Source organism: Trachypithecus francoisi, unplaced genomic scaffold (assembly GCF_009764315.1).
Source record: "Trachypithecus francoisi isolate TF-2019V2 unplaced genomic scaffold, Tfra_2.0 Lachesis_group0, whole genome shotgun sequence".
NCBI lineage: Eukaryota > Metazoa > Chordata > Mammalia > Primates > Cercopithecidae > Trachypithecus > Trachypithecus francoisi.
In genome coordinates, this window is record NW_022681453.1 from 175,774,578 (window position 1) to 175,800,177 (window position 25,600).

A 25,600-nucleotide genomic window follows, 5' to 3' on the forward strand; every position below is an offset into this window, starting at 1 on the left:
CTTACCTGCAGTAGACCATTACAAAAATTGCCATAATTAAGAATAGACTAAAATATGAAAGTAAATAGAATACCTCCCCATGAAATAGAAGCCTTTAATGTTTCTTATCATTTGCTTACTCACTAATTTGCAAATTTCAGTAATTCACAATGGATCTCCTTATTGATGCTGGGAATTCATAAAGTTCTACTGAACCCACTAATTTCTCTTTCCCTTGTCTATAATTTACATTGGATTGTGTAACTGCATTATTGATATTAACTGCTCTGGGAGAACATTCCACTATATCTGAAATGAGATAATCATAATACTCCTTAAGAAAAAAGAGTCATAAAATTTTACACTTATAGTTTTTCTGCAGCAGTGGTACAGATGTAAGTTTTTTAAAAATAATAATTGGTCCCCAGTGAGAAAAATGCCAATTAACTGCATACTGTCTTTTGATGAAATGCAATCTTACTTCCTTCTTGCTTCTTGAATAAAGCTGCATTTTTACCTTTAAATTAACATTTGCTTAACCTTGAAATGAAAATATATCAGTAGACTTAAAATAGTGCAAAACGAGAAAGCATTGTATGACTGTTTAAAGCAGGAATATAAACTTTGCTTTGAAGTAAAGCATTTCTCTATGGTCCATAAAAACCTGAATGCTCAATGAGGACACTGAGGCTGGCTAGCAGCAGGTGCTAATAAATATGCATTAACTGTATGCCTGACATATGGATTTAATGTAGAGACTCCTTGGACAAGATAGCACTAGATTAACAAGTTCCATCAACAAACTATTCTAACAAAACCAATGCTCGTTTTATATATTGATGCTGTCTTACAATTTAAGCCACCTTTAAAGTCATACAGTATATTCAAACACATTAACTCATTTATACTAGTACCCTCTGAGTCAGATAATATCTTCCACCCCTTAATTTACAGATGAGTATACAACCTCTGGAACATTAAAATCCCTCCCTTGGCTTCAGAGCTCTCCCTTTATTTTACCTGGCCACGGCCTGAGAGCTAGATTTCTACAGCTAAAATGACTTTCCAAATACACATGGAAATATTGATAGAGGAAATTATATGGTATCTGGGATTTACTTCAGAATAATCTGGGGAAGACAGGAAGCAGGTAGGAATAGAGATGATACAGGATTAGCCCTGAATAGCTAACTGTTGAAGCCGGGATGGGTACAGGAAGCAATCTTTGCTAAACGTTTGAAATTTTCCATAATAAAGAATTTTTTAAGCTGAGAAGTACAAATAAATAGATAAGTAATGGTCCTTCTCAAGGTGTTTTGCTAAAGATAACAGACTTTCTGCTGTTAGATTGTAAACTAATGCCACTCAGCCCCACATCAGCCACATGAATCTAATATGAAATGACTCTTTCACATACAACTGGAAATTAGCTAAGTAGCTCTGTAGTGCAGAACTTAATAATAGAAGGCCCCAAATATCTAAGATATATAGAAATAGCTAAATCTCTTGCATTTTAGTCTACTAGGAATACTCTAGTTAGAATGCAACATGACATACACAGAATGATGTGTTTCTCATTGTTGCCCAGTTATTATGAAGTCAGGTAGTAAAATAAAAAGCAAAGTGAGCTCTAACTCCCTGTCTGAGATTTAACTGTGTTCAGTAAGGGCTATAACTCCAAGTTATATGCTTCTTTACATAAATGTATAACTTAAATAATCATCGTGGAATGTTCTGCAAAATTACAGCTAGGCTCAGCATTTAAGGCAAAGAAGATGAAAGAGTTTCCTTCCCAAATGAAAACTACATTAAATCTTCAACTTCTGGATTCCAAATACCTTAAGACAAATCCACTAAACAGTAGTACTTTCCTTATTTTCAGAAAGGAGTTCACTGGAAACACTGTTATTCAAGAAATCAGAACTGCCTCTTTGAGACCAAGTTCTTATATAATTTTCCCAGATTAGATGGAGTAGGTCCTTAGGATCCTGGGAAGGAATTTAATGACCAGGTACCCTAAGAAAGAGTTTCATGATCCAATTGCCTTGGGCCCACCCCTGAGACAGAAAAAAAAAAAAGGATGAAAGGCCCCTTACCAGGTGGCCACTGGGTGGAGGCCCAAAGCACGAGCAAACAACAGAACATTGATCGTGATTGCAAAAAAGACACAGAAGAAAGAAAATAAGAGACAGCAACAAGAGCATCACTGGCACCGTCACTTGCACATGTGGACATTTGTAGCTTTGGCATCTCTTTTCCAAGCAATGTTCAGAAAAATACTTAAATATCAAAACAATCTAAAGGTTCTTGGCAAGAAAAATAATAAGCATATTCTGATTTGAAGCATGGCAACATTATTAATACCACAAATGGCAACGAAAGAAATTGCAAAGACCAATATGAAAAATTTTAAAGGCAAATGTTATTTCCTTCTCTGAATTAACTCACAACATTTTCATCTATATTCCCAAAAGTTACAGTCAGATTGCTGAAGAAATTAAATATAAGCATTCACTGCTAATTTTACGAAGTTTGTAACTTAAACTTCGCTAAGAGAACTTTGTGATACCTCTGATTCTTGCAAAATACAATAAATTATGGGTTCATTCTTAGGAAGGTCAGTTATATTTAATTATTTTAATTTATGTATAAGATACAGAAATGGATATAAATATGTAACTATAATGCTTAAATATTGCATGTAACTATTTTTCTAACTTTTGATGAATGTTCCTTAAAACAAGCATGAACAACTTCAGACAGCTCATTCGAGTGCATCATGAACAGATTAAAATATTTGCACTTACGTGAGATAGAAGAGCCAGCTCATGGTGACATGTGACGGCGTTCCGGTTGGCTTCCATAAAATACCTTTGTGTGCGTCTTCGTTCTCGTTCTAGCTTCTTCTCCAAGGACAACTGGGATGTAGATAAGTTGTCTAAATATTTCATCATGACATCTGATATCATCGAACTGACTTGTACAATATCTGGACGAGCTTCTGCATCAGGAGTGAGGCACCTAAGATAACATTACATAATGATAACATTCTGGTCAATGTTGGGAGCAGGCCACAGAGTGTAAAGGATCAAGGTTAAACTCCACTGTGCGTCCACTATGGTATAACGTGGGGTAAGATGGATATCAAGCACAGCTTTGAGTCCAAGACTTCTCAAAAGGCATTTGGAAAGCTAAGGAAGGAAAAGGAGGCAGCACTATTCTCTTTGCACTTGGGCTGGAAGGTAAGGGTTCCAGGCTGAGCATGAAGATGCTCTTTGGGTCTCAGGATGGGCAGATGGGATCATCTTCTCCTGCACGGGTTGGCTGCTTTCTGAAATCACTGCTAACTCACTGGCAGAGGAAAAAAAAAAAAAAAAAAAAAGCCCAGTATCTAAGCCTTTCATTAGCATGGATATTCAAATTCTTAGACTGCAGATGTTTAAACTGCTTCAAGGTAATATTAGCAGCTGAATTATCAGCTGATCTTTTTTAAAAATCAAAAAAAAAGGCAACATAAGCTAGTTTTATAAATTATATAGCTACATATTATGGCACATGGGAACGGAAATGACCTTTGTTCTCCTGGCATATAGTCATCTCCTTGCCTAAGGTTACTCTCCTGGTCCTGTATTTGCCATTACTGGAAAAGACATCAAAAAGAAGATGCAGTTTAGCATCATGACTCAGCATGCAGGCTCTGGATCATTTTGCTGGGGTTTAAAACCTCATTTACCATTTATTAGGTCAGATCCTGGGCAAGTTACATAGCTTCTAAGTCGCAGGTAGCCCACCTGTAAAATGGGATGATTATAGTATCTACCTCATTAAACTGGTATGGTGTTTGAATGAGGTAATCTCTGTGAAGGGCACACACATTATAAAATTTCAATAAATTGAGAAGAAAATCCACACTTGTATGTATCCTCCATCCCTTCCTACATTTAACAAACACCAAGTCCTGTGACTTCTACCTTCTAAATATTTCTTGAATCCACATCCTTCCCCTGTAATCCCACAGCTATTTGGCTATTACAACATCACTTACTTGGACTACTGAAGGAGTCTCCTAAATAACACACTCATTTCTTGTCTACCTCTGGTCTGTACTGTAAACTGCTAATCAGAATAATATTCCTAAATCTGACTACATTATTTCTCTACTCAGAATTCTTCAATAGTTCTCATGGTCCAATAGGATAAAATTAAAATTCCCAGAATGCTACACAAGGTCTCTGTTGAACTGGCCATTACCTTCCTTCACTCTTTCCCCTCCTCCAGCAACACATCCAATGTGACTACCTGCACTTCCCCAAATAGCACCTGTCCTATACCCCCATTTGTCTGCTTATTTTATTCCATATGCTTGACTTTTTTTCTTTTGCCAATGGTATCTTTCCCAGTCATCATCTCTTATATCCTTGCCAAAATCCCACTCTTTTTCCAGGCTCCATTAGGAATACTTTTGGACTGCCCTCGGACAGATATCCTGAGCCCCTTTTGTACATTCTTTTTGCACCATTTGCACTTAAGTACTTAAAACTATTGTAATTATTTTATTATGATGGTCTGTTTCACCACTACACAGGAAAATTCTTCAGAAGAGGGACATGTGTCCTCTATACTATGATCTCCCAGCACATACAATGGAATCTGAGTCCTGATAGGTATTCAGTAAATGAATGAATGAATCAATGAATAAATCCACAAACAAACTCAGCCTAACATCTAAAATGTTTACCTACCTATAACCCAAAATATTTGGCCATAGACTTTTGGATTCCCAGGAACATTTCCTACCAGAAGTTCCAGGATAGCCTCGTTGCTCTGAAATGACTCCCTGCTTAGGTATTTCAGAGAAATTCTTAAAAGCAACTGAATCAGAGTAATAATACATGCTAAAGATTGTCTACCAATTATTCTGTAAACAAGTAAGCATAAGATCTGGTCCTAGAAAAAATTGGGGATGTTCTCATCTCATCCACTTTGTCCCCACTCCACTCTGAGAGGCCAGATGGAAAGAATTAGAAGGATACCTTGTTCAATTACATTCATGTCATGTTTTAAGATATAAAGAATCAAAAGGGGTGAAAAATATAAAGATCCATTTGTCCTTGGAGCTGGCTGAAAGTATTAACTTTGTTAGTCCTCATGACTGCTTCTGAAGCAAAGCACCAGGCAGCTTATGCAACCAGGCACAGAGAAAGAAAAATAAGGCAATTGCTTTAATAGAATATTTTATGCATAAAAGGATAAGTACTTCCTTTTTAAAAAGTAAACAGACAATATTCTCTTAATAGTATACTGGTAGGTAAAAATAGTAATCCTGGTACTGAGCAGAACAAAAAAAAAAATAGTTATTTTCTGCCCCAAACTCCTCAGGGTTGCTAAGTTATTCTCCCAAGTTGAAGGCCTGTTAGGAAAGACAAGTTTCAATAACAAATGTACTTGTATACCACATGAGCAAACCGGAAAAAAGAAAGATACTGCACATTAGAAATGCAAACTGTGTGAGCTCTACTTGACAAGGATGTGAAAAATAATGAGAAGATAGTAAAATAGAGGAAAGAAGATATATATGATTAGAAACAATATATTGTTTAGGAATGATTATAATAAACATTTCTGTCAAGAGCGATCTTCTATTTCAAAGGCTGTATCAAATTACTAAAGATTGGCTGTGAGCCTGATCTTTAGCTGAGTCATAAATGATCATTAAGAACACTTGCCTTTATGTGTCCCTTGCATCATTGCTTTAAGAAAATAGGAAATTTGAGTTTGTTCCCTAATTCTTTCAGAACTCAACTTTTTAATACTAAAAATCCAAAGCAAATTAAATATGCAATTGCATATAATTCACGATTGATTTCAGTTTTAAGTCAAATTTTCTAAAGATAAAACTTTATTTGGAATGTAACCCAGACAATGAGGAGTCTTAAATAACTTTAAATGAAAATCAGTTTATTACAGAATGCACCCTGCAATCTTAATTCATTATCAGATATAAAATTGAATTGTCAGTTCTAACTTATTATGGCATCTTAGTATTTTGAATCAAAAGAAATCTCAAGTTAAAAAGCTCTTGCCCTCAGCAAAGCCTTCACAGACGCTGGTCTGCGAAATGTTGCTTACTACTTGAGAGTTAATGATTGTCCAGGTCTCAGATTACATGTTCTTTCTTCAGAGAAACTTTTCCCAAATTCCCAGAGTAAGACAGGTCCTTCTGTAATCTCTCATTGCCCCCTTTACCACTTTTCATCACATTTATCACAATTTGCTTTATAGACTTCATTCTGTAAATCATACAATATCATTAATAATAATAATAATACCTAATTTCATTGAGTGCCTACCACTTGCTGGGTACTGTGTTAAGTGTGTCAGAAGCATTATCTTACTTAAGCTTTAAAACAAGCCCATGAAGTTAAGGGAGGAGAGTATCCTCATATTGCCTTATGCCCAATTTCTGCCTCCAAAGAAAGAAGTAAAAACTAAAAGGCAGAAATGGAATCCACAGGCAGACAGCCCAGCACTGCGCCCTGGGTCTGGTAGTTAAGAATCAGCCCCTGAGCTAACTGCTTGTGTTATCTATAGATTTCGGACATTGCATGGAAAAGCATCGTGAAAATCCCCGTCCTGTTCTGTTCCGTTCTGATTATCGGTGAACGCAGCCCCCAGTCACGTACCCCCTGCTTGCTCAATTGATCATGACCCTCTCACACAGACCCCCTTACAGTTGTAAGTCCTTAAAAGGGGCAGGAATTGCTCACTTGGGGAGCTCAGTTTTTGCAGACGTGAGTCTGCTGATGCTCCCAGCTGAATAAAGCCCTTTCCTTCTATAACTCAGTGTCGGAGGGGTTCTTGTCTGCGGCTCGTCCTGCTACAAAGTAATTACTATTGCTACCCACACATCATAGATGAGAAAATTGTGCCTCAGGGAACTTAAATTGAGTGGAAGAGTGGGGATTAGAATCCAGTTGACTCCAGAACCTGGTGATGCTCTAAATCTTTTCACTCTAATGTTGCTGTCTGACTCCCCCACTAGTATGTTAACCCCAAGAGCCCTGGGTAGCCATAGCCAGGGTCTATTAGTTTCAGAAGAGATTTACAGTCCTATTTGCCCAGACTCACAAAATCAGACCAATGTCTCTGTACCTTGTTCTTTGCACTATCCCTCCCTCGCCCTTTGTGGCACTCAAATACCTATTAAAAGGAGAAAGTAAATGTGCAAATATGGTACTTTTGTCTTGACACCTCTGACAACTCTGTCAATTTTTAAGGTACTTTCCAAAAAACAACAGAAAACAGTAACAAATCATAGAGATGACCAGTTTAAATATATTTGGATTCCTTAGCAACAAGGCACGATCCAGTGTTTGTGGAATCAAATGATTTAAAGACAGGTTCGTCTCATTTCCCATAATATTAAGCATGATGATTGCCAAAATTGCTCAAGTATTTACCATTCGGCAGGCCCTACCCTAAGTGATTTGCATATGTTACTTTGTGTAATCATCACATCAGCCTAATGAGACTGGTACTATTATGATTCTCATTCTACTAGATCAGAAAACAGGGATGCAGAAATTATGGTCAAATCACTCTTTTATTTTTATTTTTATTTAAAAAAATGTTTTTGAGATGGAGTTTCACTCTTGTTGCCCAGGCTGGAGCACAATGGCTCAATCTCGGCTCATTGCAACTTCCACCTCCCAGATTCAGGTGATTCTCCTGCCTCAGCCTCCCAAGTAGCTGTGATTACAGGTGCACACCACTAGGCCTAGGCTAATTTTTGTATTTTTAGTAGAGATGGGGTTTCACCATGTTGGCCAGGCTGGTCTCAAACTCCTGACCTCAGGTGATCTGCCTGCCTCAGCCTCCCAAAGTGCTGAGATCACAGGTGTGAGCCACCGCACCTGGCCTCAAATCACTTTTTAGAGTCTGCAATTTACATGACTTAGCCCCAGGTAGGCTTGTCTTCAGAGCCGGAGGCCCTTAATTAAGACTATAGATTTCGGCTTCACTGTTGTTTTATAGAAATGCGAGTGACTTTCACACATTGGTTTTGTATCCTGCAACTTCGCTGTTAAGTTGTTTATAAGCTTAAGGAGGTTTTAAGCCAATACTATTGGGTTTTCTAGATATAAGATAATGTCATCTGCAAAGAGGGATAGTTTGACTTCTTCTCTTCCTATTTGGATACTCTTTCTTTCCCTTGCCTGACTGCTCTGACCAGTACTTTCAATACTATGCAGAAGTATTGTCTTGTGCTGATTTTCAAGGGAAATGCTTCCAGCTCGTGCCCATTCAGTATAACGTTGGCTGTGGGTCAAGCCAAGAGCCAGATCAGGAATGCAATCCCATTCAAAATTGCCACAAAAAGAATAAAATACCTAGGAATACAGATAACTAGGGAAGTAAAAGAGCTTTACAGAGAGAACTACAAAACACTGCTCAAAGAAATCAGAGATGACACAAACAAATGGAAAAATACCCCATGCTCACAGATAGGAAGAAGAATCAGTATCATTACAATGACAATACTGTCCAAAGCAATTTATAGATTCAATGCTATTCTTATCAAACTACCAATGACATTCTTCACAACTAAAAAAAAAAATTTTTAATTTACATGGAACCAAAAGAGCACCTGAATAGCCAAGGCAATCCTAAGCAAAAAAAAAAAAAAAAAAAAAAAAAAAAAAAAAAAAACAAAGCTTGAGTCATCATGCTACATGACTTCAAACTATACTACAGGGCTACAGTAACCGAAACAGCATGGTACTGACACAAAAACAGACACATAGACCAATGGACCAGAAAAGAGAACCCAGAAATAAGGCTGCACACCTACACCATCTGATCTTCAAGAAACCTGACAAAAACAAGCAATGGGGAAAAGATTCCTTATGTAATAAATGGTGCTGGGATAACTGGCTAGCCCTATGCAGAAAACTGAAAATGAACCCCTTTACAAAAATCTGAACTGAACCCCATATACAAAAATCAACTCAAGACAGATTAAAGACTTAAATGTGAAACCCAAAACTATTAAAACCCTGGAAGACAACCTAGGCAATACCATTCAGAACACAGGCATGGGCAAAAATTTCATGACAAAGATGCCAAAAGCAAAAATTGACAAGTTGGGGGTCTGGCGCAGTTACTCATGACTGTAATCCCAGCATTTTGGGAGGCCGAGGCAGGTGGATCACGAGGTTAGGAGATTGAGACCAACCTGGCTAACACCGTGAAACCCCGTCTCTACTAAAAATACAAAAAAGTAGCCGGGTGTGGTGGCACAGGCCTCTACTTCCAGCTACTCAGGAGGCTGAGGCAGGAGAATCGCTTGAACCCAGTGAGGGGGAGGTTGCAGTAAGCCAAGATCACGCCACTGCACTCCAGCCTGGGTGACAGAGCAAGACTCCATCTCAAAAGGAAAGAAAGAGAAAGAAAAAAAAGAAAGAAAGAGAGAGAGAGAGAAGGAAGGAAGGAAGGAGAGGGAGGAGGAAGGAGAGGGAGGGAGGAAGGAAGGAGAGGGAGGAAGGAGAGGAGGGAGGAAGGAGACGGAGAGAGGGAGGGAGGGAGGGAGGAAGGAAGGAAGGAAGGAAGGAAGGAAGAAGGAAAAAAATTGACAAGTGGGATTTAATTAAACTAAAGAGCTTCTGCACAGCAAAGGAGACTATCAACAGAGTAAACAGGCAACCTACAGAACAGAAGAAAATTTTTGCAAACTATGCACCTGACAAAGGTCTAATATGCAGCTTCTATAAAGAACTTACGCAAATTTACAAGAGAAAAACAACCCCATTAAAAAGTGGGCAAAGAACATGAACAGACACTACACAAAAGAAGACATACATGTAGTCAACAAGCATGAAATAAAGCTCAACATTACTGATCATTAGAGAAATGCAAATCAAAATCACAATGAGATACCATTTTTTACCAGTCAGAATGGCTATTATTAAAAAGCTAAAAAAAAAAAACAGATGCTGGAAAAGTTCAGCATAAAAGGAACACTTATGCACTGTTGGTGGGAGTGTAAATTAGTTCCACCATTGTCGAAAACAACGTGTAGTGATTCCCCAAAGACATAAAAACAGAACTACTGTTCAACCCAGCAATCCCATTACTGGTTCTATGCCTAAAGGAATACAAATCATTCTATCATAAAAACACTTGCACACATATGTTCATTGCAGCACTATTCACAATAGCAAAGACATGGAATTAACATAAATGCCCATAAATTCTAGACTGAAAAAAGAAGATATGGTATATACACACCATGGAATACTATGCAGCCATAAAAAGCAACAACATTATGTCTTTTGTAGGAACATGGCTGGAGCTGGAGGCCATTATCCTTAACAAACTAATGCAGGAACAGAAAACCAAATATTGCATGTTTTCACTTATAAGTGGGGGTTAAATGATGAGAATACCTGGCCCCATAAAGGGGAACAGCAGACACTGGGATTTATTGGAGGGTGGAGGGTAGGAGGAAGGAGAACATCAGGAAAAATAGCTATTGGGCCTAGGCTTAATACCTGGGTGACGAAATAATGTATACAACAAACCCCCAAGACACGAGTTTACCTGCATAACAAACCTGCACATGTACCTCTGAATTTAAAAATTTAAAAAAAATCAATTAAAAAAGTAAGACTGTAGATCAGTATTATGCCAAAGAAAGAAAGGTTTAGATATCATCCTACAAAAACTGGTGAGGAGTAATATTAGTATAAACAATGGCTAGGAGGACAAATCAAAGGGAAAGGGGTATAGTCACAATAATACATCTATTATATTTCATCAGAGATGGAGCTAAGTGCTAGCACAGATACCAACCCAAGTTTTAAAAGACTCAGAAAGCAGATGAAAAAAGATTCTATCTGGGTTGAATCTAGAATTTCTACAATCCAAAATACTGAGGATTTGGCTCAGTTTGACGGGATGGAGAAATCCCATCAACTTAGGTATCCAACTTAAGTACCCAAGATGCAACTTAAGTACCCACCTTAAGTACCCAACTTAAGTATCCAAGAAGGTCCAGAAACAGCAATCAGCCAGATACATGAGTCATTTACTCATACAAGCAATATTTATTAAGGGTCTACTCTGTGTCAGCCACTGCTTTGGGCAATAAGAGCTACAAACTAAACTGACTAAGTCCCTGCTCTTGAGTTTCCATTTTGCTGGGGAAGAGACAGACAATAAACAAAAAGCATGTATGCACATGTATAATATGTCAAGGATGATGAGTGCCGTGAGCTTTATAAAGCAGGCAAGGAGGTTAGAGATGTACTGCGAGGTAGTGGGGCCATCAGGGTGGGGAACATTTTAGCAGAGACCCAGATGAAGTGAGGGCCTGTGTCATGCATGTATCTGAGGAAAGAGAGTTCTAGGAAACCATGAAAGCAAGAGCAAAGGTCTAGAAGGAGGGTGCATGCCAGGACTAGTGGGAAGCCCCATGTGGCTGGAGCAGAGAAAACAGGAGGGGAAGTGGGAGGGAGCATGGGTGACAGGCCAGCAGGGATTGGCCAAAACTTTGGAAGTGCAACTAGATAACGACTTTCATTAAACTCCTGCTATAGTGATAGCTGGAGCTCCTGATTCTCTTTGAAAAATTATGATAAATCACATTATCAATTTAAAAATGGAAATGAAAAAGTACCTGCAACTTTATCATCTAACGTGGCTTTTTGTTTCATGTGTTCTTGTCTGGACTTTTTCCAATTTTTTGCCTATTTTTATGGGGTTTGTCATGGTTACAAAAAGCTTTACATCATATTTGTCTTACCCACATGTCACAATGTGTTTTACAGGTTGTTACAAACCCTTCCAAATAATCGTTCTAGTGGTTGCATAATAAGTGAATGCTCTACTTTCTCTTGGACACTTAAGTAGCTTCCAAATAGTCACTGTTACTGATGATGCACAAACCTCTTTCTAGATTTGGATGATGTGGGGACCCTTTCTCTTTATGAGCTTTTATCCATAAATAGTGATTTATTATAGACACAAGGTATGTCTTGATTGTCCCTACGTGTCTGAAGCTGCGAGACTAATTACCTGCTGATGGTGTCTGTTACTTTTTCAGAGTAGATACCTTCTGGCACTGGTTCATATACCGCCTCCACTATCTGCAAAACAAACAGACTAGAGTGATGGAAGTCAAGGGGCCACAGGTGTCTTTGAATAGTTAATACTTGACCATAACCTGAGAGTTACTAATTAAGCAGTATAACTTCACACACAAATTTTAGTCGGAAATCTCAACCAAATAAAACATTTGCATCAATTCAACAGTTCTTGAACATGGAATTATATTCTCCAAGCTGAGTTAAAATTAACCTTCGATTCATAATAAAATGGTGTATGGGATAATATAAGGTGCTGGGTTGTGAGTAGTCCAGACTGCAATTAAAAATAAAAGACCAGCCAGGTGCAGTGACTCACGCCTGTAATCCTAGCACTTTGGGAGGCCAAGGCAGATGGATTACCTGAGGTCAGGAGTTCAAGACCAGCATGGCCAACGTGGTGAAACCCCATCTCTACTAAAAAAAATAAAAATAAAAAATTAACCAGGTGTGGTGGCACATGCCTGTAATCCCAGCTACTCAGGAGGCTGAGGCAGGAGAATTGTTGGAGCCCAGGAGGCAGAGGTTGCAGTGAGCCAAGATCACGCCACTGCACTCCAGCCTAGCCGACAGAGTGAGACTGTGTCAAAATAAATACATAAATAAATAAATAAAATGAATAAAAAATAGAAGACCAAAAAGTCTTTAAATAATTTTGTATTATAAATAAAGACAATTATAGAGGAAAATAAGCCATTACATGAGATATACATTTAGAAGAAAGCGGAAAAAATAAACTGGTTCACATAGTTAATAAAAGAATTCTTGCTTTTAATGGGCAGTTATATTAAAATCACAAAGATCTGTTTAATAAGAAAAGGAATTGCATTTTTAGCTACATGAGACCCTTTTGTCTCACAGCGTTGCTTACTTTTATAGCCAAGGACAGCATGTTAGTGCTGTAGAAGGGGGGATTCAAAGTCGCCATCTGATAAAGGATGCAGCCTGCTGCCCAGACATCAGCCTTCTCCCCGTACGGCTCACTCTTCAGTACCTCGGGGCTGACATAAAATAAAGACATTAATACATACTAAGAAAGGGAGAATTCGCTCAGAAAGATCCAATTTTCAAGCTTTATTGGAGTTATTTTTTAAGTATCTGAAATGCTTAATGCAATCACTATTTCAGGAAAGGATATCAAAAAGTCTGTGAAATTTCCCAGCCTCAGATGAACCCGGAAGCATATCAAGCAATTTCAGCTTAAACACTAAATACCAATAACTCATATAAATATCACCTAGTATGCATCCAAGGGTGTGTGTATTTCCAGAAAGAACAAGCCCACTGTGGTAGATGGAGTTGCTGGCCCCAGTTCTTTGCTGCTCTGGGAGCTTCTGTACATCCCACCCTTGCTGTAGCCTCTTCTGGGCAGTGTTCATCATCCGCTCCTGCCTTTGGTTTGACTGTGTTTTCTTCCTTTGACCAATGGAATGTGGAAGTGACAATGAGCCTGATTAGAGCCTCAGTCTGAACAGGTACTGAGGACTTCCATTTATCCTTCTAGGAGCTTCAGTCCACTACTAGAGGAAGAATGTGTCCCAGGTAGCTTCCACCCTTGCAGCCTGGGCCCAGCATAAGACACACAGAACCAGTCTGTCCCTAGACAACCCATATACCAACAGGCTGGAGGAGAACTAGCCTAGCAGGCTCACATACTTGTGATTCTGAAGTTGAATGCCACTGAAACTTTGTGGTGATTAACGACAAGGTGTTAACATGGAAAAAGCTGACTGATAGAGCCTTCCCCTTTGCTATTCAGCCCTAGCATATCAAGTAGGGGGAAGACCATATTTAAATATGTTGTGGGAAATGGCAATATCTACCATGTTCACTGCTTCTGAAACTGCCACACAATTTACACAACATTTAAATAATCTACAAGGGTTCATGAATTTATTTTTTAATTTAATTGGATTTAATTTATGTGGAGGCGAGTGTAGTTCCCTTGGATATTTTGTACTAATAGAAGTTTCCTCAAAAATAAATGTACATTAAAAAACAAAGTACTAAAAGTACTCAACACACACACATCCTAAATTAAGTAGCTTACTAATTCAGTTCCATAATAAGTACTTGGGTCTCACCTCAGTACTCTAATGGATTAAAGATTAATATAGTTAGCTTTGACAGTGGGTTAAAATATAAAGAAATTTATAAATTGGCATCAAAACAATCAGGGCAGGTATAAATCGGTATTGACTTAAAAATAATCAACAAATTACTGTTCCTGAGAGAAAGAAGAATTCCTAGTTTAAGATTTACAGTATGTATTTGCAAAGAAAAGTATGATTTCTAGGTCTATCAGTTAAGTATTTTCATATTTAGTGTTTTTCAGTTCAAGAATATGGAAATCGGGGAACTGGGGCTGAGATTTCCACAGGGCTCTGCTGATTCTAACAGTACAAAAAGTATTCCCTGCTGTCCCTTCATCAAATGCTCACATTAAAAAAAAAAAAAATGATTTAACAAGAAGAAAACATGCTCAACACAGAAAATGTCTTTGGCTCCCCACAGACAAATTTCTCATATTCTCATCTACTGAGATATCAGAAGATTTGCTTCATATTTCCAAAAGATCACGAAGCACAAGCTGTGAGTGTTCCACCCATATCCCCTCAAACCCCTTTTGCATTTCCTATTTTTGGTGTGCTTTCACTCCCCACGGCCAGCACCTGTACTTGTTCGGAGGACAGCTTTCCACTTTTTCCTCAAAAGATAAATTATCAATGTCTCTTTTATAAGGGCACTAATCCCATTGGTGAGGACAGAGTCCTCATGACCTAATCACCTACCACAGGCCACACTTCCTAATACTATCACGCTGCAGGTTAGGATTTCAATATAAGAATTTTGGAGAGACACAAGCATTCAATCTGTAGCAGACTTTCCTCTTGAAACACTGCTATGTTTTTCACTCATCCAGTAAATATGACTAAGCATCTCCAAAACACTAGTCACTCTTCTACCTGCTTGGAATATACCAACAAAGACATCTGTCCTTCATGGGGCTTACCTTCTAGTAAGGGACAGGAGGCAGAGAAGACATAAAACGTGAGAAAATAACTTCAAAGGAAATGATGTAGTGAAAAGTAAATAATAAGTGAAAAATGCTGTAGGAAAAGAAACTTGACTAGAGTAAAGGAGGTCTGGAGAGGAGGTAAGGTGGCAAGTTGCAATATTAGAAAAAATGGTTCCTTCCTCCCTCTCAGATACCATAGAATGACCCTTCAGTGGCTTCCTCCTTCATTCACGCATTCATCTTCTCTTCACACTTTACTCTCTCCTTGGACAGTTTCATTCACATCCAAGGCTTCCAGTGAAACCATATACTGGTAACTCTCAGGCCTCATATTCATTCCTCAAGCCCCTCAAGTGCACACAGAGGAGAAGGCTCTGTTACAAATCACTGATGAAAATAGGGTTAAAGCAGTGGACTCTAAACAATTTGCCTATTTTATAAATTAGACCAGAGAACTCATCCCAAGTCAACAATGCTTACTTTCTTGAATTTCAAGCACTGTTTCTGAGGTGTATAAAACAACCCTGCAGGACAAAGGCCTGAGTATCTGCAACAGGAAGATAGCTCCCTGGGAGATATCTTAAAGCCCTGGGCCTGTGACTGTCTTTGCCCCCACATTACTTCCTGAGGCAAACATTTCTATTTATTTTTCTACTTCCACCTCTGCTTCTATTTGCACTTCAAACCTAGTCACTTCAAGTAATCCTTTTAAATATGTGTGTGTGCTATGGGAGCTTTTTCTTAATCTGCAAGACTCCAGGGTGACTACTCCGCATCCCAGGGAACGTTTCTGATGTCAAGAGTTAATGTTTCCAGGATATCTGCTGGCTTCAGATTTGCCCCTCATTCCTGGCGTGTCCAGCATTACCACATTAGCAGTTAAATTTATCCTCTAAATGCTAGTTCTTTCCTCAAAAGACAAGATTATAATATCTGACAACTAAGAATTTATAAGAACTAGTTTACTTTCACCGGGTATGAGAAATTGAAGATGAAATTAAAACCTTAAGAGAAATTGAAAAACTAGCATTGCGGAAGTAACTCATTGACAATACAATGCTATAGCATCTTGGAAACAGTGACATTTAGAGGTGTCATAAAAGAAAATGTTCCCTTAACAAGTGTTAGAAAATACTAATAAAAGAATCTCAAGGAGTTTGGGACACAGTGCGGGGTAAATTGTTTGAAGACTATTACAATAGTCTTACAAAATAGACTTACAGTTTTATTGAAGTTATTTATCCAATAATATTTGCCTCATTAGGTAAAGATAGAAAAGGGATTTTTGCATCCCACTGCAATGTGTTAATTCTGAGTCTATTAAAAAGTACATTTAGTTCTCAGGTACTGGCTATCACACCTTCATCTCCCGGGAGTACCTTAAATATAAAGGAGAAAGAGAACTAACTTATCACTGTTACTGAAAAAGGAACATAAACCCTCTGCCTGAAGGTTTAAGATCCACTATTTGTGCATTCAAGGAGGCAAAATTCATGAGAATAAAATGCTGACCTGAGGTGACATAATTAAGTCCGTATGCTAATAAATACCATTTATTTAGACTGAAAATCAAATGATGCTCTAATTATAATTCATTGTACAGTATGTAGCACTATAGGATGAATCAAATGTGTGTGTGTGTATTCTCGTGTGTATGCATGTGTTTGTGGATGTCTGTGTGTTTGTATGTGTATGTGAATGTTTGTGTGCATGTCCATGGATATTTATGGTTGCTGAAGGTAGGTAAACCGTTGCTGAGAAATGGCTTTAAAAACCATCACTATGGTGGGATAGGAGTTAATGAGAACTAATGAGGATGCAGAAACTTGCAAAAACCCTGAGGAAATAAATCTCAGTGCATTTTCTGGAAAGAGTGAGCAGCATAATATTCAGATATATAGTGAGATAAGCATAGTTTAGCAGAAAAGACACTAAGCAGAATCATGAATGTAGAGAGATCCATCCATGCCTTGATCTTTTTCTATGAGGGCCTACGTAGTATAAGCACTTAATAGCATTGATAAAATATAATCTGGTCCCACTGGAGCCACAAAAATTAAAAAGCACCCTGATCAGCCTTATGGCATTCTCCACTATGGAGGAGTAAAGGGATTGAGCCCGAAAAGAGATTGGAAGGCTGGGCAAGCCCACTAATGCAGTGATCAGGGAAATGAGAAGATGAAAGCCATAGGACTTCAGAATTGACTGGATGTGGGGAGGAGAAAAAGAGAAAGGAAAGATGATCCCCTCCTCCTCTAGGCTCCCAAGTATTTGGTTCTGGTGACTAAATGGGTATAAGAGTCATTAACACAGATACAGGGAGAGCAGATGTGCAGGAAGAAACTACATCAATTTGGAATATATTAATTCATGTATGTGTGCAAGATCCACAATTGGGAATATTCAATGGGCAACATCATTCCAGATGTGAAGAGTCTCTCAAAACCGTATCCTCAGAGCATGTGCTGTCTATAAGCCTGGCATCACAGAAACGTTCTCAGCTCATAGGTGACTACTGCCATTAAGTAGTTAGTTAAAAAGATTTGATACCTAAACAGCTCTGACTTTTCTGAACACAAACCTCTTACAGAGAGACAAGAGAATTAGATGACACATTCAAGAGCTGTGGAATAATATCCTATGCCATTAAAAGAAATTGGCACACCTTTAACACAAATTTGAGAGCCTGCCTGCTTCTGGACTGCATCCAGCATTGACAGCTTTATCCACTAAAAATACAAGACAGCCAGTTAAATTTGAATTACTTTTAAAAATGCAATAGTTGGAAAATATGCTAAAAAATACAGTAAACGGGACATAAACTAAAATGTCCATTGGTGTTTATTCAAAATTCAAATTTCATTGGACACCCTGCATTTCATCTGGCAATCCTAAATTGCGGTATTGTTCATGTACTCTCCTTTCTTAGTGTTTAAGTCATCTTTATTCTAGAAAGGCACAAAAAGAGCTATTTAACACTATCTACGGTTTTCTGTACTTACGTTACAAAAATAGCAAAGCAGAGTATTTATATGAGGCATCTGGGACACTTCTCTAAATGCTTTCTATTTCTCTCATGTTGCATGAAGCTGTGTATTAACATGCCTTAACAACCAATGAAATCAATGATTTAAAAGTTCTTTAAAATATAAGCAGCATCTTAAAGTACAAAAGACATCTGAATATATGAAATGTTAAATTCAGGCCTAGTTTTTACAAACATTTTTACCAAATGTCTCTGTAAATGTTAAGTTAAATAATAAACAAACTGGAGTAGAAGCCATCAGAATAGCCTCCTTAGTCCCATAGCAAAGGTGGGTCATGACTGGTTTCTAGATGCCAGACCCTCTTATTAGGTCACCTAGCTCCTACGGATTATGTTTAGGGACATGCATGTGAACAAAACCAGAATATTTCACCCCGCAAAAAGCACTTCTTTGGCATATTTCCATATAGCTATTCAAAGGAACTGCAAATCACAGAAATCTTGAAAATCTGTCTTTTGTGGAGGATATTTGCATCTGTAGAGAAAATCTACACTCATGAAATAAACAGTTAGGCTTTCTCTGAGCCCACTCCCACTCCACTCCCATCCAAATCTAGGAAAGATTAACTCACAGGAATGAGAGGGAGAGTATGACACCTTTGAAAGTCTGACAGAGACACGTTACCACAAGCCACCATCTATTCTTTCTGAGAACTGCTATCTGTGAAATTTCATGTGTCTTAGTGTGTTTTCTGTTGCTTATAACAGAATACCTGAAACTAGACAATTTATAAAGAAAAGGAACTTATTTCTTACAGTTCTGGAGGCTGAAAATCCAAGGATGAGGGGCTGCATCTGGTGAGGGCCTTCTTACTGGTGCGGACTTTCTGCAGAGTCCTGAGGCAGCACGAGGCATCACATGGCAAAGGGGCTGAGAGTGTTCACTCGGGTCTCCCTCTTTTTATAAACCTCTAGTCCCATTTTCATAATAACTCATTAATTCTTTAATCCATGAATGGATCCTCATGATCCACTGGATCATAAGGGCTCTTTTCTCATGATCCAATGATCTCTTAAAGCTCCCATCTCCTAACACTGCCGCATGGGAAATTAAGTTTCAACATAAGTTTCGGAGGGAACAAACATTCAAACCACAGTACTCTGTATAACAAGACCACCTTCACTAGCCAGGCCTTTTCTTGTCCCTCCCTCCCATAACCTGTCTTGCCACTGTAGCAGGACAAGCTTCAGACAAAACGTCTCAGACACCGAGTTAAAGAAGGAAGGGGTTTATTCAGCCAAGGGCATTGGCAAGACTTCTGTCTCATGAGCTGGGCTCCCCGAGTGGGCAATTATTGTCCCTTTTAAGGGCTCACAACTCTAAGGGGGTGCGTGTGAGAGGGTCGTGATTGATTGAGCAGGCAGGGGGTACGTGACTGGGGGCTGCATGCGCTGGTAATTAGACTGGAACAAAACAAGATAGGGATTTTCACAGTGCATTTCTATACAATGTCTGTAATCTATAGATAACAGAACCAATTAGGTCAGGGGTCGATCTTTAACTACCAGGCCCAGGGTGCGGTGCCGGGCTGTCTGCCTGCAGATTTCATTTCTGCCTTTTATTTACTTCTTCTTTCTTTGGAGGCAGAAATTGGGCATAAGATGATATGAGGGGTGGTCTCCTCCCTTACCACAATCCAAGCCCCTATTCCTTTTGTAACTTCCAGATGGTATAAAACCTGCAGTCATCTGGCCTTTTCTAAGTTTTCATATTTCATATTGTTCTCATGTACACATGTGCAAGTAATAATGTATATACCTTTCTCCTATCAATTTTATGCATTTGTTTTATGGACTCAAATTATCAAACCTTCAGAAAGGTAAGGAAGGAGGAAGTTATCTTCACTCGTACACGATTCAGACCCCTAAATAACATTTTATGAACCAGAGTGACAAGACACTCCACTTGGAAGAGTTATCAATGTACTTTTTATGAATGAGTGGTAGATAACTGCTACAACTAAAATCAATCCATTATTTGATAGATTAATGCACTACTTCTTCAAGTTAGCGAAACATTTTCTATCTAATATACATAAAATTCATAACAGTAAAAAGCAGAAGAGATTGACACTGTATTATGCAAACCAGGCCCTGTGATTACCAGTGTAGCTGTTGATCTGCCTTTAATTAGTTTCTTGTTTTTACTGCAAAATGATGAGTCAAATTAGACTCAATTTTCATCTCCCCACTAGGATCAGCAGACATTGACCAAATGACACAATTGATTGCAGATCGTTTTATGCGACACTCCAATTTATGTAGAATCTGTTCATGAGATAATAAATGCGCAAGTGCCATGAAAAATACTAAGTACTATACAACTGCAAAGTGGTATTATTACATAGAGAGGTCTGTCACATGTCATAGGGACTGTGACAATAAGTGAGCTAGAAAAAAACAGGCAGCAGAATAAATATGGTAGTGAAGTGGGGACTGTCATATTCCTGAATTCTGAGGAGTTCTGAGTGGACAACCAAATAGTTGACCTTCAGTCTATTAAAGTCAAAGTCAAGCCAAGAATTTTTACTATTATAGGTAAAAATGTTGCTATTGGTGACAGGGGTGTCAGTTGTCCTTTCCATTAGGTCCAGTTTGGTAAAAGTATGTATGATCCCAAAACACGAGTGGCAGCCTACTCTCACCCTGTCCCACCCATGTTAGCCTCCCTCCTGATCTTTGCCCCTAGTTCATGGAAACCCCTATCTGGCATGTTTACCCATTCATCTCCAAGCAATACTATGTGCCAGGAGCACATAGTAGAATACAAGAGCAAACAAACACACACAAAATCCCTGGCCTCATGGAGTTTACATTCTAGTAAAGGAGACAACTAATATACTAATTAATTGATTGATTAAAATTTATTAGATGCCATGAAGAAAACAGACTATTTTTTAAAATAACATTTATCTCATGAATTGACTTTTAAACTGTTCTGTGGCCTTAATAGCCTGTTTGACTTTGGAAGTGAGGTTGGGTAGATATTAATTTCCTCACATCTGCAAGACAGAGAGATAATTTGTAATATCTAGTCTTGTTCCAAATGCTATGTCCATCAATTAAAGACTGAAAATACCTTCATGACAGATATGCACATCGTTTTAAGATAAAGATTACATTTGTTTTTCAGTGTGGTTTAATCACTGAGGACAGAGTCAACAATATTTTCCAAATTAAATTTGTTCTATCAAAACAAATTCATGAACATGTAAATAATTTTTGATTATTGCTTTGGTACAGTATTAAAATCTGTGTTTTAAGATTTTAAAGCAAAATAAGGCATTTTTATTTTAACAGATAGCTAACACATATTTCAAAGTCACTTTTAAGTATTATAGATGTCTTAACCTGAATCATCACCATATTTGCTCAAAAAATGCTAGGCAAATAGATCCTAAATCTGTAAACTTATGTGACTGAAGAACAAAAGAAATGCATTTGTCTTTCATCGCTGAGGCAGAAGTTCCCTCACTGAATATGCAAAATCCTATGGCCATGGCCTTTGACAACTTCCTCACAACCAATTTCACTCTGTCTCCCTATTCCCATTTGCTGAGCAGACACAAAGAAACCTGTCAACAGAAAACACAGATTTGAGGACATTTGAGGATCAAGGAATGTCCTTTACCCAAAATATCTTCCCTGAGGCCAATGCTTGAGTTCTCACAATTAGTGACTTACTCTTCTATGTTATATACTAGTTATTTCTGGAAAGTACATAAGGAGAAAATGAGGAAGAGGGGTGAAAACATGGGGAACCTAGGGCTTGAGAATGTTCGACAGTGTCTGTTGGTTGGTGGTAGACTAAAAGATAATAGCTTGATAAGACACAGAGGCCAAGGCCACACAGGGAACAACTTTATAGCAATTTCCCTCAAACTAGAGTGTGAGCTGGAGGCAGGGAACATAAGGCCAATTCATGCTGACTTCCTAGAACTAAATTAAATGGAAACACTTTAGCTATGACAGGAAATATCCTCTCTATTTACATTGGGCGTACCCCAAGTAAATGACTTTGTAACTTTACTTTATTCTCTTCCTTTACATACGGCATACACCAAGTAACCAATGGAAACCTCTGGAGGGTATTTAAGCCCCAGAAAATCCTGTAACAGGGCTCTTGAGCCCCTATGCTCCACCCACTCCCACCTGTGGAGCATACTTTCATTTTCAATAAATCTCTGTTTTTGTTGCTTCATTCTTTCCTTGCTTTTTCGTTTTGTCCAATGTTTGTTCAAGATGCCAAGAACCTGGACTCCCTCCACTGGTAACAAGATGAAGACAGAATAGGGAGAATAAAGAAAGAAGGGGTTTCAGAGAGGAAGGGAGGACGAATTTTAAGTCACATTTTATTAAAACTGATCTTTGCTGTCTGTACCTCTGACGTGACAACAAGCTGTTTTCCTTGGTATTTTGCTTTGTTGACATTCTGGTTTGCCATAATTGGTCATCATTTCTACTAACCTGATCAAAAATTAAGGTTTGAAAAAATGAGCAATTGTCCAATATATGACTCCTAGGTTTTGTAAACCAAAACTAAAATTCTAAGCCCCTCCACCGACTCCATGGAACCCTCCTCTAGGCCAAGGGAATTCCAAAGAAACCTGAAAAACTAGTTCGGGCCATGATAGGAAAGGATATTCAAACATGCCTCATTATACTCTCCTCTGGTTGGAATTCAGGCACAGCTGACCAGCATTAACATTACAACAGCGATCTCAGGACTGATCTCTGTAGGAATAAGATACCAAATTCCAACCTGACTCTAGTGTAGCATCACATGACAGATAGGCCTTGAAAAAAATCAAAGTATTTTACCCCAAAATATATTTCTTTTACATATTTTTAAAGGCCCTGCAAAGCTGTCTCTTGTGGGGGAAATTCATTTTGTAGAGAATCCCCTTCCCTTTCCAGGTCTTTTTCTGATCCTGAAGAGATTAGCTGAGAGTCTAGAACCTTTTAAAGGTCGGAATCGAAAGCATTTGCCATCTATTGCCTCTAAGGGCAGCCACCTATGCAACTTCATCTACATGATAAGAACCTTGGTCTCCACAATCCCATATCTTAACCCAGACACTTGTTTCCACTGATTCCAGGTCTTTAGGTAATATCAGTTTTAACTGATCATCAATCAGAAAATCTATGACTCCCACCCCCACCACCTGCTTCAAGTTGTCCTACCTTTCTGGACCAAATCAATGTATACCTTACATATGTTGATTGATTTCTTAGGTCTCCCTAAAACCTATAAAACCAAGCTGTAACCCAGCCACCCCTAGGCACAGGTTATCAGGACTTCCTGAGGCAGTGTGACTGGTCACGGTCCTCACATATGGCTCAGAACAGATCTCTTCAAATATTTTACAGAGCTTGGCTTTTTTCATCAATAATTCCTAGGCAAACGTTAAAAAGTGAGAGTCCATATTTACTACCATTTTACCTGCACTATATTGCTAATTTCCCTTCTCCTGTAAGCAAGAAGCTGAATGGCCTACCACACCTTGCCTTTACTTATTCAAGTCATTCAAATGCAATGCAGGCAGCTTTTACTTTCATTTTTTTCCCCCTATTTTTGTTTAATTTATTTAAGACCACCTCCTCACAATTTCCAGAGAGAAAATTCAAAACGAGAAACAGACTTGGTTTCAAATACATAACCAGGTGCTGGAGTTTAAAGCATTACTGATAACATTGTTACAGAAGAACAGCAGCATACTCCAGGGCACTTCAATATTCCTGAGGAATAAACATGATTTCTCTTGTCCTCCCACTGGGATGTTCTCAGGTGAGGTCACTGCTCCTGTTCTTTGATTTATTTTATGTGTAGAAGATATGGAGCCTGGAAATCGTGCTGACAATTGGAGTAAGCCATTCCTAATCCCATGCCAGAACTGAAGGCTAATCGCCACATTCTTCTTTTAAAGGTGAGAAAACAATTCCTAATCCAAAACCAGTACCTATCTTCACAACCACATCTGCCAGGCACGACCCCACTTCTAGCCGAGCTCCAACTCCAACATGTACCCCACCCGCGCCTCCAGTTTTCCTCTCGGCGGGCCCCCCCACCCACTCCAACCCCTGCAAGTCTCGCCAGCTACTTTCTTTAAAAGCATTATCATTGAAAACTTCCATAGTTTTCGGCTCTTAACACCATCAAAATTAGTCATAATCTCTGAACACATAAAGATAATCATTTCTTCTCTCTTTTAGCACAATAACTATAGATTTTCAAAACAGAGGGCAATAAAGCACTTTATTTAGTTTCAGATTTATTGTGTTCCATTTAGAAATGAACTACTATCTGGGTAACCCATGGGATGCCAACTCTATGCGGAGAGAATAAATCAGTTTAGCAATGGACCTGGTGTAGCTGAATGGAATGACACTTCAAAATTGTAGGACTGTGGAAAATAAGATATTTGCTTTGTGCCTTAGCTTCCTTTCTTATACAATAGGAAAATGACCTGTTCAGTGTGTTATAAGAATTGCCAAATGCAATACATTTTTAAAATATATGGCATAGAATATCTTTATATTTACCCAAATAAGTTTTAACTCTTCTCCCTTCTTTGAATGTTGGCAGTTTAAATGAGAGAAAGGCAAAAGGTAAACAGAAAGCTGAAATAAGGATTGTAATTTGTTTTGTTTATCACATTTAAAGAGTGTATGAATCCGTTCTTGCACTACTATAAAGAAATAGCTGAGCCTAGGTAATTTAGAAAGAAAAGAGGTTTAACTGGCTCACGGTTCTGCAGGCTGTAGGAAGCATGATGGCATTTGCTTCTTGGGAGGCCTCAGGAAACTTCCAATCATAGCAGAAGGCAAAGGAGGAGCCAGCACATTTTATGTGGCCAGAGCAGGAGCAGGACAGCGAGGGGAGAGGTGCTGTACACTTTAAATAACCAGATCACATGAAAACTCACCATCATGAGAACAGCACCAAGGGAGAAATTCGCCCCCATAATATAATCACCTCCCACCAGGCCCCACCTCTAACATACAGGATTAAAATTCAACATGAAATTTAAGTGGGGACACAGATCCAAACCATATCAGAGAGTAGACCTCGATTGTACCAACACTAAAGTTTCACTAATTTTAAATTGACATGCAAATTACTGTAACATTTTTCTCTACTTTCTCAAATTTACGAAAAGTCTAAACTAACCAGCTTTATGAATGGGGTCATTGAGAAAGAAAAGAAGCAGAAAGAAAAGAACCTCTGCCCAAGAGAAGGGTCCTCAATAGTCAAAGACAAATAATTCTAGACAGTATCATCACAAATTCAATACAGTAAACATAGTTGGATAAACATATTGAGTATTACAGTCTAAAACAAAACACATTCTCTTCAAGGAATTCATAAAACTTACATAAACTTTTCTATATATCAGGTGTGGCAAACTATTA

The 25,600-nt window shown here is 38.4% G+C and overlaps 1 protein-coding gene and 1 pseudogene across 12 annotated transcripts in view; both read right to left on the reverse strand.

Moving 5' to 3' along the window:
* The window catches only part of NEK10 (NIMA related kinase 10), a 273,507-nt gene that overhangs the window by 82,215 nt on the left and 165,692 nt on the right, over positions 1-25,600 (reverse strand). For all 12 annotated transcript variants that reach the window (XM_033212845.1, XM_033212839.1, XM_033212837.1 and 9 more), the window contains 3 exons: positions 12,994-13,123; positions 12,055-12,125; positions 2,787-3,000 (listed from right to left, as the gene is read on the reverse strand). In XM_033212845.1, coding sequence (XP_033068736.1) covers positions 2,787-3,000; positions 12,055-12,125; positions 12,994-13,123 — 415 coding nt within the window. The remainder of the gene's footprint in view (positions 1-2,786; positions 3,001-12,054; positions 12,126-12,993; positions 13,124-25,600) is intronic.
* On the reverse strand, positions 23,982-24,210 carry LOC117084268 (annotated as a pseudogene).